Consider the following 15,018-nt stretch of genomic DNA (forward strand, 5'->3'; position numbering starts at 1 on the left):
TCCTGAATCCAGCTGTTCTGTCAACATAAGTCCCCAAGGCCCGGACAGGGCACAAAGTGTTCAGCCTCTGCTCCCTCTCGGAAGAGAATGGAGGGGGGTGAAAAGCTAGGAGCTCTACTGTAGAGCACCTGTATGATGTTTCCAACACTTTAGGGACAAAGGCTGGGTTAGGCCTCAGGAGTGCTTTAGTGAGTCCCGGGGCCAGCTGTAGACAAGAGGGGTGAATAGACAGAGCCTGTAATTCACTAACTTGCTTGGCTGTGGTTAGAGCCAACAGCAGAGTGGTTTTAAGAGAGAGAAACTTCAACCCCACTGCCCCAATAGGCTCAAAGGGGTGGTGGGAGAGGGCGTCTAAAACGACTGACAGATCCCATAAAGGGACCAGTGGTCTAGAAACTGGGAGCGTTCGACGCGCCCCTCTCATGAAGCGACCTACAAGGGGGTGCTGCCCAGCAGGTTTATCACCAAACCCCACGTGGCAGGCTGAAATAGCTGCTAAATAGACCTTTATAGTGGAAAAAGCTTTCCTTTTGTCCAGCAAGTCTTGAAGAAAACACAACAGCTCCACCACTGAACACTGAAAAGGGATAATCTGCTTTTCATGGCACCACTCTTCAAAAACACGTCATTTACTGCTGTAAATGGAACGAGTGGAGGAGGCTCTGGCATTCTGAATGTTTTCAATAACCTTCGGAGGCATGCCTGCTGCCTTCAAATTCCACCTTTCACGGGCCAGGCCCAGAGAGCAACCTGGTCTGGATGGGGATGGTATATCTCCCCCCGCGCCTGAGACAGAAGGTCCCTGCAGATGGGGAGTGGCCATGGCTCGTCCACCAGAAGCTGGATGATTTCTGCTATCCAGTGTTTGGATGGCCACCGTGGAGCTATTAAAATCAGAGACAGCCCCTGATCCCTCACTCTGATCAGTGTTGGGGAGATCAGGCTGAGGGGAGGGAAAGCATACAGCAGAGTTTTTGGCCATGGATGGGCCAGCGCATCCACGCCCAGTGGCGCGTGTGCGTCTGACAGGGAGAAAAACAGGGGGCACTGTGTGTTTTCTCGCGAGGCGAAGAGATCTACGGCAGCCCGGCCGTATCGCTGCCAAATCTGCTCCACCACCTGTGGGTGAAGCCTCCATTCTCCGAACAGTGGATTTCCTCTGGACAGGAGGTCCGCCCCCCTGTTCAGAATTCCTGGCACGTGAGTTGCCCAAAGGGAGAGGAGCCGAGTGCTGCTCCACATAATTATTTCCCTGGCTAACCCGTGTAGCTGCCGGGAACGGGTGCCGCCCTGGCGGTTGATATAAGCAACTACAGTGGAGTTGTCTGTTTTCACTAAAACATGTTGACCCCGGAGATACGGCAGAAAATGCCATAAGGCTAGGAGCACCGCACGGAGCTCCAGCACATTTATGTGATTCAGAGTGAGTCTCTGTGACCAAACGCCATTCACTGCTCTGCCCATCATAGTTGCACCCCAACCTGACAGGGATGCATCTGTGGTCAGCGTCACCCTGGATGATACTGCCCCGAGCGGTACCCCCGCCGCGAGAGCTGTCGGGCTCCTCCAGGGCCGGAGAGCCGCGATACATGGCTGCGTTATTTTTACACCACGACTGAGATGTCGGCGAGGGCACAGCTGCAGAGAAGCGACCCACCGCTGAAAATCTCTCATCATAAGCAGCCCCAAGTGTACCACCGATATCACCGAAGCCATGAGGCCGAGGAGGCGGAGACAGAGTCGGAACCGCACGACTTTCCCCAGCTGAAAACGGGAAAGACAGTGAGTGAAGGATGCGATCCTCCGCTCTGAAAGTGCGATACGATAAGAGATGGAGTCTATTCTGAGCCCCAGATACTCTGTAAACTGTGCGGGTTTCAAGTGGCTCTTTTCCAGGTTGATAGTGAACCCAAGCTCCGTGAGGTGATTCACCACCACCTCGGAGTCTTAGATCGCCTGCTCGCACGATCGTGAGCATATTAGATAATCGTCTATGTAAGAGAATATTCTGATGCCGCTGTTCCTTAACGGAGACAGCGCTGCCTCCACACATTTGCTGAACACCCTCGGAGCTAAGGATAGCCCGAATGGGATAGTTTGAAACTCGTACGCTACGCTCTGATAAGCGAACCTGAGATATTTCCTGTGTGGAGGATAAATGGCGATGTGAAAATATGCGTCTGATAGGTCGATTGTAACAAACCAATCGCCTGTGTGAATTGAGCGACAAAGCGTCTTGTGTGTGAGCATTCTGAACGTGTACTTTCTCAAATGCTTGTTTAACACACGCAGATCCAGAATAGGACGGAGCGACGTTCCATCCTTTTTCGGGATGAGGAAATAGCGGGAGTAAAAGCCCTGCTGAGCTTCTTCGCTCGGAACCGCTCCGATCGCCTGTTTGTGTAACAGGGAGGATATTTCCTCCTCCAGCACATTCGCTGAATCGCGACTGGCCACAGAAGCTAACACTTCGCCGAATCTCGGTGGTTTTGCCGCAAACTGTAGTCTGTAACCATGGGAAATGGTTGACAAGACCCAGGGATGAACTGCGCATGCGCGCCACTGCTCCAGCCGCGCTGCAAGCGGGCCTCTGAAGAAGCGGTAGCGTGATGTCACCCCTGTCTCCCGGAAGGAGTTGGGGCTCTCCCCCTCGGGAAGAGCGTGAGCTCACCCCGCTGGGAACAAAGACAAATTGCAGTGATTTTCTTTTGTTTTTATTTTGAAACTGGGGGGGACATTCTGTCCTTGGCAAACTGCCTGGCTGCAGAAATGCACATTTTATTTCTTTTGTTACCCCCAAACCACAGTGAAGTGTCTGATGACTCTGGGCAGTGCTTGGTGACACAGACAGAGTGCTTAGAAGTGTTTGGTGACACTGCGCCATTTGTCCACAAGTCTGTCCTCCCTGAACTGGAGGAGGAGACTGAGAGGGTGCTCCTGGTGAACTGGAAACTTCCGGAGACCCTGAACTTTGGAGTGATTTGGTTACCCCTTCTAACACCTTCCTTCTATTTGGGGAAGAAAAGAGGGGTGACACAGAATGCTGCAGGTGTGCTAGGCTGACCGGGTGTAACGGCTTGTTCTTTGCAGCAACTGCTGCAAAGGAATGCTTGCCCCAAGGTCTTCGGTTCTCTACCTTGGCCTGGTGGGCACCCTGCTGGCCTCCTGCTCCTCTCTGCATTCTGACCCCACTCTGTCTCCCTCTCGCAGCTGCTGCTGTTGCTGCAAAGCCAGCTCTTGGCACCTGCTGGGGCTGAGAGTTAGGTTTTCTGGGTAAGCAGAGATTTAATGCTTCACCCTCCTGCTTTCTGCGGGTGCTTGTTTCTCTCATTCTCTCCAGGGCTGGGCCAAAGAGACCCTTGGTTGGGTCATAGGCTGCATCCATGACCTCAGCCTTCTGAGCATCACCTAGGCCTGACAGGTTTAGCCACAAGGCTCTCTCACCCGAGACTGCAAGGCCCATAACGCGACCACACCCTTGGACTGCTCCCCTGGAGGAGCGAAGAATGAGATCATTAACCACGCAGATTTCATCCCAGAGGGCTGGGTTCGGGGAACCCGAGTCAAGCTGACGGCCCATGTCTTCCAGAATTTCTGCCTGATATGCTGATAGCAGTGTGACTGCATTAAGCGAGCATACTGACTGTGCAGCATATTTGTACATCCTTTGATAAATAGATGCCGTGAGGCGATCTATCTTGTTGGGCAAAGAAATGCTAGAAGAAGCTGAGATTGCCCTGCGGTTAGGGTGAAGGTGATACGCCACTGAAGGCTCCACTGCTGGGGGTGCGGTCAGCCCCAGTTCACCCATCCCCTGGATCTCAAGCTTAGAGCAGCCCTTGGTCGGAAGCTTGCTTTTAAAAGGGCTTGACCAATAGCGACTCATTTCTTTCATGCAGGCTGGGACTGCTGGCAGAAGCTGCTTTGATGGCGGCAAGGCTGGTGGGAGCCTCTTGCCGTCATACAGGTCGCGTTCTGCCCCTTCGGCATCCTGGGCGGCTGGCCATGGGATGCCTAGCTTGGCAGCAACCCGTTTGCAGACCTCGTACAAATTGCTGTCCACCAGGGGTGCAACTTCAGCCCCACTCGGTGGCCTGGACTGCTGGGGAGGAAAGGTAGAGTCATCCTCCTGTTCCTCATCCATGTCCTCCAGGTCGAGGAGGTCGGAGTCGGCATCGCCCTCCGCGTCCTCGCCACCCGGCTCGCCCACGTTTTGATCTAGGAGGTCCTCGAACGATGGGGGCATGAGCGGGGACTCTTCTTCCATCATGTCCGCCCAGCTTGTGGAGGCTCGCGGATGACGGATATCGCTCGTAGCAGTAGCAGCCGACAGGCAGGGGTCCTGACTGTTTGTTACTGCTACTCTCAGCCTCCTTTCCAGGACTTTCTCTGGCATCAAAGCACAGTGTGGGCATCCCTGAGGGTCCGCCAGTGAAGCCCGAGCATGCTTGGCACCCATACAGACGATGCACATTGGATGAGGGTCCCTGCCCGAGATGGTGGCACCGCATGATGCGGGGCACGGGCGGGATGCAGCCTCTTTAGCCTTCGGCTCCGACCTTTTGGCGGGAGTAGGAGCTGTAGACATGGTTAGCGGAAAGGGGTGAGACTAGGCTACACCAGGCTCGTCTTGACACGTTAGCCCGTAAGTAGCTAGGACTAGCAGCGGGTGTTAAATCCGATCTAGTCGTGGCGGGAGTCAGCTCGTCGTGACACGTTAGCTGCACTCCGCTAGCCAATATCGTTAGCAACTTAATGCTAACCGAACCCTAGGTCGACCAACAAGCTAATGCTAGTGAGACGCTAATGTGGTTCGTGGCCTGCTAACAAGTTAATGCTAGCCGGACACTGAACAAACAGCTCGCCATAATGCGTTAGCCCGAGTCACACAACGTCGGCTACCTCGCTAACTAAAACCAGGAACCGCTGGGACAGCTCGCCTAACGCGGTTGCTGTTCCACAGTGCAACTCTAAGTACACTTCTTTCGAAGGACTTACTCAGCACGATCCAAACTGGAACCGGAAAAACTGCGTTCGGCGACGTACTCCTACACGGGACGCCTGAGAACTGTTAAGCAGCTAATCAAGTTAGCCTGGATGCGCTGAGGGAGCTCAAAGTAGTTTCTCACGGGAAGAAAGCGAGAATGAGTTAGGAGGAGCTGGTCGGCCGTGTTAGTACGAGGGGGCGGAGCCCTGAGCACGGCCCGACAGGTCTGTCATAGACAGACGTGGTGTCATTGGAGCTTCCGTAGTTGGTCACGCCGAGGCGATTCCCATAGTGAAACACCGAGCGAAGTTAGAAAAAGAAACGTAGTTTTACTGTCAAAACTTTTATTTTCACATGAATGTATACATACAGTTCTTATCTTAACATTTTACATACCGTCTCCGTGGTGATGTCATTGTCTGATCCCGCCCACTGCGTCGCCTTGTCAACCACCAGGATCCCGACTACTGAGTTGGGCTCCAGTACACTCACATTCAGGGTCACAGTCTCAGCTGGCCTCTTTACAACACTGCTCCAACTAAGCGACACCTGCCAATCACAGGTTGATTAGTCACAAATTTGCAAAAGTACCATTTTACTCGTTATTTCCTGTTATATATGTCCTGCTCTAATGGTGGATGTTCATATTAAACATGCACAAAAATTTTAAACCATAATGTAAAAATAAGTCATCTCTGTGAGCAAAAATGTGAGATTTCAAAATTCAGTTTGTTTTTTGTTTGCTTTTTTTTTTTCAACTCTTTGATGTGTATGAAATCAGTGAAAAATAATGTGCCAAATGTGGTCATCTTAGGCGCAAACGTCCTGCCTACTAATTAGACAAAGTCAGCCTGAAAAGCTAAAAGCAAGACCAGTTTAAGAAAAATAATTATAATAATAATTATTTAGAACTTTAATAAAGTCAGGGAATAAGTCAGTTAGGATATTTAGGAGTTACGTATAAAGGTCCAGTCAGACCATCTTTTAACATAAGAAATATATTCACAATAATATAATAAAGAAATATTATTCCTGGTTGTGAACAGATAGTCACAGGATGTTCAGAGACACACACTAGCATTATGGCACAGGGCAGCAGAAGATATAAACCTCATTGGGATAAGAAATGGACTCCAGAGCAAGAAGACACCAGTTCATGTTACCTTTGCAGGTTGTTGTCTTTTCATGAGCTTTTAGGCTTTTTCACAAAATACAATATTTTGCTTGTTTTTCTAATTGCTAGATAGTCAAAGAAGGACACCAGGCAGAGGGCAAACGTATTTCTCCAACACTTACACAACTTTCATTCAACTATTCTTTTCTTTTTCTTCTTTTTTTTTTTTACTAAGACTAGACATTGAGAAAAGATGACGGTTACTCACTGCTGAAATGTTTGCTGGGAAATTATTATCATGTAACTTGGATTGTTTTTTCTTCACCGTTTTTTCCAACTTCATAACCTCATATTCACACAATTCAAGAGACAAATTAGTTTATTTTTCAAAGAAAAAAATGAAGAATGAAAAAATCACCTGGTTTTGTAAAAACTGCCTGATTGGCAGCTGGATTGCATCATTGATGACCTCTCCGCTGGGGTGCACACAGTAAACGATGATGCAGGCCAGAGGAGCCCAGGAGACTTCTGGGACCAGAGTCAGATCAGGAGAGCCTTTCCCGGCAGAAATCGCCTGTCCTCTTGACTTCACCTTTACACACAAGATACAGACGGAAGGTCTTATAAGAAGCTGAAAGCATACATTCGTCTTTCTTTGCTTACAGCAATAAACTGAATACTTAAAACTTCTTGTCACCACTACTGGAAAACAAACAACTTTCAACAGTTGGAAATGTGCTTTATTTAAATATTAATCAAATTAACTACAAATTTGACAAAGTGTAATAATATTTGATGCTTTTTTTCATACCAGGTAGTGAACCTCATTCAATGGAAAATTACTTTCAATGTGCAGCAGAAAGGGCGAACCAACCTGAAAGAAGGTCAAATGGTGACGTTACGTATGAGTATAAATGTTCTACAACCACAGTCAGTAATTGGCTGTAAATCTGTTTTTTGAAGATCTACACTGGACGAGTCATTCTAGAAGCCTCACCATCTTCACACAAGCAGTCACTTGGAAGCATTGTACAGCGCTTTGAGGGCCCCGAAAAGCGCTATATAAAATGCAATCCATTATTATTATTATTAACTAAGTTAACTTTAATTTGAATCATAGGCAGGACATAAAAACTGAATGTTTATAATTACTAAGCAAATGTAAATGAAACAAATTGTTATAATGAACTCAGTGCATGTGATTGAGGTGTGTTGAAAGGACATCTAAGGTAACCATAGACTATTTTGGCATATTACCTGCATGTTTACAATGCTGACACAAAGGTAATTTTAAATAGTTCCTTGTATTCTTCAGCTTTACCTCTGGAGGTGTGAAGGGTTTCTGAATCTGCAGGTAGCTCTCACTGGGGGATGTGTAGCTTCGCTGTATATATAGATTGCTATGGCTGTCCTCAAAAGAAGCCTGAGAAGAAAAAGAGATACCAAAGATTTTAAATGTAATTTGAAATCATGATCATGCTTTTGGGTTTAATTTCTGTTTTAGTTAACACGTAAATATTTTTCATATTAATTTATTTATCTATTCAAGTGTAATTTCTTTTGTACGTGATTTTCTTGTCAGGTGTGGATTTTTCACAGTAGATTACTTTATTCTTGCCTGTAGCTATTAGCACTCTCCACCTAGCAACTACAGAATAAAATAAGCCTTTAGCTTTTTAGGTACAATATGTGAGTTGTAAAATCCTGCTGCTAAATAAAAATACATTTAAGCAAATAAATGATAATATCACAAAAAAAACCCACACAAGATAAACAATATTAAACAAACATGTTGTGCTTTTTCTTGTTAGATATTAAATATGATAAAATCATTTTTCATTATACAGTTACGTTTAAAATTTTGTTTTGTGTTATGAATATAGTTAATGCAAAATAAATCTTTAAAAATCACATAATTCAGTTGATATTCAGAATTATCATAACACCCTGATATAATAAAGACATATATTCCAAATTTTTCACAAGTTATACTTAGCCTATTTTCTAAATTAAACTTAGAATTGAAATTAAATTAGCTTTCAGTTGGCCCCTGAATTGGTAAACACATAATTTTGTCCCTCTTCTATGCAGATGAGACACCAATTTATATTTCAGCGTAGTGCAATATGTCCTAAGACTTTAATGCATTTTGCCATTTCTTTCGATATAAATACATAATATTGAAAAAATATCAGCAGATGTCAATGATCTATCTACAGAGTATATTTGTTCAATTTAATGTTGACCAGTACATTTGAAATCATATGTTTAGCTGTGCAGTGACTCATTTGTTAATTAAAATTTAAATATAAAATTAAAAGTTAATTGAAAGTACTAATTCTGTAATTTTTTTTTCCAAAATTGGATCCTAAATTAAGAAATAAGCTGTGTCTGAAAGCAAAGGCTAAACAGATAAAGTAAAACAATAATAATTTTCAAGATTTCTTAACAGAACTAAAGGCCTTGTTACTTAATCCCACATCCAGACATTTTAAAGTCAAATTTTGAAATAATCTGTCTTATAATATTTAGTCAATGAGGGTATTATTGTATAACTTACATCAATACTGAGCATGTCTGTTTCACTCGTGATTTCAACGCTGAAAGGTATGAGTCCATCTGCAGGGACAGGAAACTTCATTTCTTTAGGTAGCATCTCCTTTGGACTTTCTGAAGTTCCTGAACTGTTCGATGTTTTAGGCTCCGTGTCTATCACCATGTCTCCGATCCAACCCCAAAATCTTTGCTTTTGCTGAATCACTGAAACTTCAACAAAGCTTTGGCGATCCTCCAGTGACAGTGGCTGATTGTTGTATGTAGATATTTTCAGCTACAAAATTAGAAAAAAAAATTAGCATAATTGTTTTACATTAACACTGGAATATCTGTTATCTGTACAGCTCAGACTCTGCATTTCACTTAAATGCTGCCTTCTTACCCTGGCGCTGAAGGTTAAAGAGGGCCTCAATAATTTGTGATATTCTTCAAAGGAGACTTTATATCTGGTTTTTGACAAACCTACTGTTGCTGTACTGTTATATGTAATGCCTGAAAAATGAGACGTAGTCACAGGAGTCAGCACCACAAACAAGAACAAAAGCTGGTTAGATTCCAAAAAATAATGTAGACTATCTCCCTGACTTTGTAATTAAAAAAAACTATAGCAGTTTAAAGTCCCACAGTAGAGAGCAAATGCAATGCATCTGGGAAAAAAAATACTCACAGCGCTTCACTTGTTTCCCATTTTGTCATGTTATAGCCTTATTATCATAAAATAGATTAAATTCATTTTTCACCTTGTCATTATGAGGTACACACAACACCACATAATGACAAAGTGAAAGAAGTTTGCTTAAAATTCTGGCAAATTTATCGTATGTCGTGATATTCAAAACGTGCAATGGTCCCATTAACACTATGCATCACATAGCTGTGTGTGCATGTCAGGCCAACCAAGCCACGAAGTCCTAGAGATTGTCTGTAGACCTCTAAAATTGTAAAGAGGCACAATCTGGGGTAGGGTACGGAAAAAAAGTATTGAAGGTCCGAATGAGCACACCGACTCCCCCCATCCAACCTAATGGTGCTTGTGAGGTTCTGTAAAGAAGAATGGGAGAAACTGCCCAGAAATAGGTGATGTTTTAATTGTATGTAAATAATGTAAATATTGTAATACACACTAATTTCACAAAAATATGAGCTTGGACACTGCCTCGAATAAAACTCTACACCTGGAAATGCTGAAACTCAGAAGTTAGAACTACTTAAAACAATATCTGAAATACATGCATACATAACATAACAAAAAGTAAAGAAATAAGCTGTAAATTGTCACTTCTGATCTGTACAACCAATCTTTTGGTATTTCAAGTTAACATTTATAAATAAAATCTGAATTACCTGTGAGGTATTCAGTCACATGAGCCACAACTGTTACGTCCTCAGCGTTTCCCTCGTAGTACATCATTTTGGAATCATTTCTCATTTGGAAATAATCAGGAGCATCAAATGTGAAGCTTTCAGTACCATCAATCTGATGAAAAGGAACACTGTTAATGTGTTAAATCTATGATGGTTAAGTTTAAATAAACTGTATATTCTCAAATGTTGTAATCAGGACAGGAGTTCTTCAGTCAAAAATGATTTAATCAATATAAAGAGAAGGTAATTAGTAATCTTAAGCGTGATATATTGCATATATCATGCATGTTGCATTATTAGTTTACGAGACAGTATAAATGTATGTTTATACTACATTTAGAGATATTTTTCACTGTGTAGAAAACTTAATATTTAGAAAAAATGTAATTAAAAATGCTTTCAGTCTGTAATTTTATTTTAATAGTTTAAATAAAGAAAATAAACAAGTTCAGATAGTGGGAGAGCCTATAATGATAACTGTACAGCTGAATATTAAAGGAATAATTACACAATGATTCCACTGACATACGAACCTCTCTGTCCTCATAGTAAAACTCGACAGTACCGTGAAAGTGATAAATGAACGTCATATTCAGGTGTCCCTGAACGGACTTCCCGTAAGTGTACCTGTGGATGGAAAGATCATAAATAATCCTGAGGAGCAACTTCATTCACACACAAACTGGATCAAAGCCAAGTCTCACTTTGCTGTGATGGAGCCCTCCAGAGGGTCCTCACGGTAAATGACATCCGGAGCATCGATCAAAACCTCAAACTTTGGCAGCACTGCAACCAAAAGATACACACACATGTTGGATATTCATATCTTGTGGGGACATCTAATTGACATAATGCTTTCCCGAGCTGCTTACCCTAATGAAATACGAATGCCTAACCCTAACCCAATTGTAACCCTGTTACTAAAACCACATTTTGAGTCTCAAAAATGCCTTCAAACTTGTGGGGACCAGGAGTTTGGTCCCCATAAGGACTGTTGGTCCCCACAAGTATAGTAAACTTCCTATTTTGGTCCCCACAAAGATATGAATACACACTCACACACACAAAATTAATATGTGTTTTTATTCTTCAAAAGGAGGAAGCTGTTCATGTAATGCTGGATAGAGAAAACATCCATACCATATTGAGCCACAGTGAAGTACTTCACACTTGAAATGTCCTGCAACACACAGAGGATCTTTATAACATCATCTCTCTTTGTTCTTTTTATAAGGAAAATCTATTCCTTCATTCTTTCACTCAGTCTGACTTTAACTGGTGTGTATAAATGTTACAGCCACAGAAGTCCCCTTCACATTCACAGCACGAGTTGTGAGTTACTGAAACTTAAGAGTTTTTTTTATGAAAGGGACTCTTGCCTGTGCTGCTATTTATCCATTCAATTGTTCCGATGGAATCTGCCCTGTTACAGAGTTATCCACTGCAGAGAGGTCCGATTACTCTCGTCTTTAATCACGCAAGATCAAATACATTTAAAAAACGCAGCAGTGATTTCTCTGACCAGAAATCACGCACAAATATCAAATAAAAATATCCAAGAACCAAAAAATATTTAGATTTTGTACTTTTGCTTGTCTCCAAAACAAAGGGTTAGGGTCACCAGTGATGAGAAGGTTAGTATAAATCAAAACTACGAGTAAATCAGGTACGAGCAACACTGACATACTCTTTGAAGCAAAGATGAATAAGTTAAAGGAAATGATTCCATATGTTTTTAAATGTCTTAATATATCTTGTTAGGGAATCAGCCTTATATTTTAATGCAAACCTGGAGATGTGGAGGTGAGACATTTTTCATACTGTGCATTAATTATAGGTTTCCTGTCAAACAGATTAGTGCCACTGACCGCATGAATGTCTTTGCACAAAAGATCTGACTTTGGCAGAAGCAATCAGTGGTCAGGTGGATTAGATTGAATTATCAGAGGCCTGTCCAGCTTAATTACCCTGCAGAGGTTCACCTGCTAAAGGACTTACTTTGACTGTAGCGATGATGGTCCACTGACCCAGAGGAGGGTTTTCAGACAGCTGAAACTCTTTGGACACAACGCCAAGGACGCTGTCTGCAGCCAGCCACTGCCTGAGCAGGTTTCCCCTCGGATCCTGGACCAAGAAAAAACATGCTGATCAGACGATTTTCAGAATTTCAGTTTGTGCTTTGAAAAACGTCCAACAAGTTTACAGGCAAGTGACTGATTTAGCCACCAGTGCTGACGAATGCTAGTGAATGCTAGTGCAAAGTTCATGGCTGGAAATTCATTAATTAAAATGATGCTGATATGAATATGAAGCATGTGTAATAGAATTAACTCATAATCCAATCAACCAGACGCAGAAGTTGTCCAAGTAAAACTCCCCTGAGATCTTTTAAAAATAGTCTCTGATCTTGCCCTCTTGTCCTCTCTTTCTTCCATGGTTTTGGTACAATAACATCATTCTTACCCTGATGATGATGTCCACGGGGCTGATGAAGGGCTTCCCATCAGAGTGAATGGAAACAACTCTGATCTTCACCGCCTGCCCAGGTAAGTACATTACTTTGTCTGTTTGAATGAAGGTGGCGATATCTTCAACATCCAAGTGGAGCTTTGTGAAGCTGGAGAAAACCTGGACTTCTCCTCTGTGACCTTTGACCTCCAGTATGTAGGCCTCCCAGTGATTGGGCTCGCTGTCACTAATCTGCAAGAATTCAACATGGAAGGAAATTCATCAACACTTAAATGACAAACAGTCACTTTATCATCTTAACAAATTTAATCTGGCATACAGAAAGAGCAGGTTTTGAAAACGCTCCAAGTTTAAAGTTTAAAGTTTCTCGGGTGTAATCTGAACCGTGGAGGACTGAGAGCTCGCCTGTGGTCCAGATGAGAGAATTAGCCAAAATCTGCTCAACATCCATTTGAATTTTACCTGATGGTGTCTGTTTGTGCTCTACAGAATCAGAGTTAAGCCTCTCCTCGCCGACCTGCTCTCAGAACAGAAAACTGGCCTTTGTTCTGGGCTCTGAACTTTTACCAGGAAGTTGCTTTTAGGGGCCATAAGGGGGCATCAAAACCCACAATTTCAGCTATGATTTTAAAGCTGAACTGTAAAATATCCTGTTTTCAAAAAGTAGTCCAAAGTGTTATTGTTTATTTTCTAATGATTGTGTGTCATATTTAAAAAGAAATAAGGCACTTATTAGCATAGTGGGACATAGTAAACAAGTACAGTAAGTGCAAACAAAAAATAAAACTGACTTGAATTGTAGAAAGCTCAGACTGACTTTACAAAGACTGACCTTTGTATTTGTTACAGAGGAATTTCTTACTTACAGGCGGCAAAGTCAGCAGTGTGGTTGAACCTTTAGAAAGAGAATTTCACAGTGAGATTAGAGCTATAATTAATTAATTGTAAATTAATTGTTAGTGGCAGATACTTACCCCCTTCAACTTTAACAGATTGTGAGGCCATTGTTAGGTTTCCACGAACAATGTGAGCAGATACAGTGACCGGTGAAGGGATCAGGATGGTGACTGATATAGATGTTGGGATTCCATGTTGGAGGGCTTTGGGAGCAAGGAGCAGGTAGGAGGGCTGAGGGTGGGGGCTGAGGAAAAAACCCATAATATATAAATATATTTGTTTACACCAAAAAAAAACATCATTAAGAATAACAAGTTGGTGTAGAAAACCTGAAAGGGCGAATGGAAACAGAAACCTTCCCCACTGTGAACATTTATTATTTTATTGGAACTAATTTATTATAAAAATATGTACTTACATTAGTTTAAATCTATATCTTTTAATCAACTTGTGCAAAAATGACTGTAAGGCAATAAAACATGTTTGTAAAAATAATGAAAAATCAGCTTAGATTCAATGAATTTTTAACACCACTCCTGCAGTTTTGAACTGACTTTTTATTTTCTAAAATGTAGGAAAATATATTTAAAAACTGTAGATACACAGATGAGCAGAAGAGGAAAAACACTCATGAAGAAGCAGTTTAAACTGTCCAGGTGAGTCCTGTAGTTCAGCCTGTGTGCTTACCCGTTTGTGGTTTTCTGGGCGGCGGTGAGAACGATGAGGCTGAAAATGCCCCACACCTGGAGACGCTCCATTTGTATCAATGAAATTCACTCCAGAGAGCTTCTCTCAGTACTGAAAGCAGGTAATATCAGTTTTTGCCTTCATACCTGCAGACAGTAACCACACCCACCTCCTACTTCTCATCATCATCATCATCATCATCCGATATCACCTGAAGAATTGAACCAGGATCGGTTTACCTGAATCCCACTGGGAGGCTTTTATTTCTTGTGCTCTGATTCAGGTCATAATGAGAGTAGAAACACATAAACAGGCAAATATTGACAGCAACAGTAGTACAGCATACCTCTCCTGTATATATATTTTTGTATCACCAGGGGCATCTAGTATCTGAACAGAGTCAACCCAAGACCAATGATTGGACAATTAGTTCACTACAGTTGTACCTGGAGGAAGGATTGTCGTCTCCTCTCCAGAAAAAACTGGCAGAACTGATCATCAGGTTTTACATTCTGGGAACCAGACCTGTAAGTGATCACAAAGTTAAAGCAGGTGAAGAAGAAAGCCCACCTGGTGTGTCTAGTGTTCAGTCATTTGGTGGCTTTGAGTTGAGCGAGGTTTATGTTTTTTGTTTCTGACCAAATTATTAATGGATCCTCGGCTCCCTCAAGCCAGCGTTTCTGCTCTTTGAGCTCCAGTTTCCAACAGTTTCCAGTCACTGTTGTCAGTGTTGCATTTAGCTGGGGAGAGACATGAGAAGCAGGAAAAAGGATGCATTTGCTCTCCTTTGTACTGAGATTAACTTGTGCAAATTTTAACCACGTGAAAAAAAATTACTCATAACCATCTCACAGACATAACATTATGTACAGCTACTTTCATTATCATTTTTTTTACTCTTTTTCTCCAATTGATCCGCGTTATGTTCAGTAATAACTTCTTA

General features: G+C 42.7%; 1 protein-coding gene across 3 annotated transcripts in view; it reads right to left on the minus strand.

Annotated features, from left to right (window-relative positions):
- cd109 (CD109 molecule) overlaps nt 1–14,636 on the minus strand; it is a 46,921-nt gene extending 32,285 nt beyond the window's left edge. For 2 of the 3 annotated variants that reach the window (XM_026143147.1, XM_026143146.1), the window contains exons 1-17: nt 14,522–14,636; nt 14,315–14,349; nt 14,076–14,221; nt 13,466–13,632; nt 13,358–13,386; nt 12,486–12,722; nt 12,021–12,146; nt 11,163–11,202; nt 10,727–10,808; nt 10,556–10,649; nt 10,002–10,134; nt 9,040–9,149; nt 8,662–8,931; nt 7,423–7,524; nt 6,913–6,975; nt 6,520–6,693; nt 5,384–5,536 (exon numbers count right to left, since the gene is read on the minus strand). In XM_026143147.1, the coding sequence (XP_025998932.1) occupies nt 5,384–5,536; nt 6,520–6,693; nt 6,913–6,975; nt 7,423–7,524; nt 8,662–8,931; nt 9,040–9,149; nt 10,002–10,134; nt 10,556–10,649; nt 10,727–10,808; nt 11,163–11,202; nt 12,021–12,146; nt 12,486–12,722; nt 13,358–13,386; nt 13,466–13,632; nt 14,076–14,146 (1,851 nt within the window). In that variant the 5' untranslated portion in view covers nt 14,147–14,221; nt 14,315–14,349; nt 14,522–14,636. Of the gene's footprint in view, nt 1–5,383; nt 5,537–6,519; nt 6,694–6,912; nt 6,976–7,422; nt 7,525–8,661; nt 8,932–9,039; nt 9,150–10,001; nt 10,135–10,555; nt 10,650–10,726; nt 10,809–11,162; nt 11,203–11,811; nt 11,874–12,020; nt 12,147–12,485; nt 12,723–13,357; nt 13,387–13,465; nt 13,633–14,075; nt 14,222–14,314; nt 14,350–14,521 lie in introns of those variants that run through there. The other variant, XM_026143148.1, reaches the window with a different exon arrangement.
- Nucleotides 14,637–15,018: the final 382 nt, after the last annotated feature.

The sequence above is a fragment of the Astatotilapia calliptera genome, chromosome 15, assembly GCF_900246225.1.
Source record: "Astatotilapia calliptera chromosome 15, fAstCal1.2, whole genome shotgun sequence".
Classification (NCBI taxonomy): Eukaryota; Metazoa; Chordata; class Actinopteri; order Cichliformes; family Cichlidae; genus Astatotilapia; species Astatotilapia calliptera.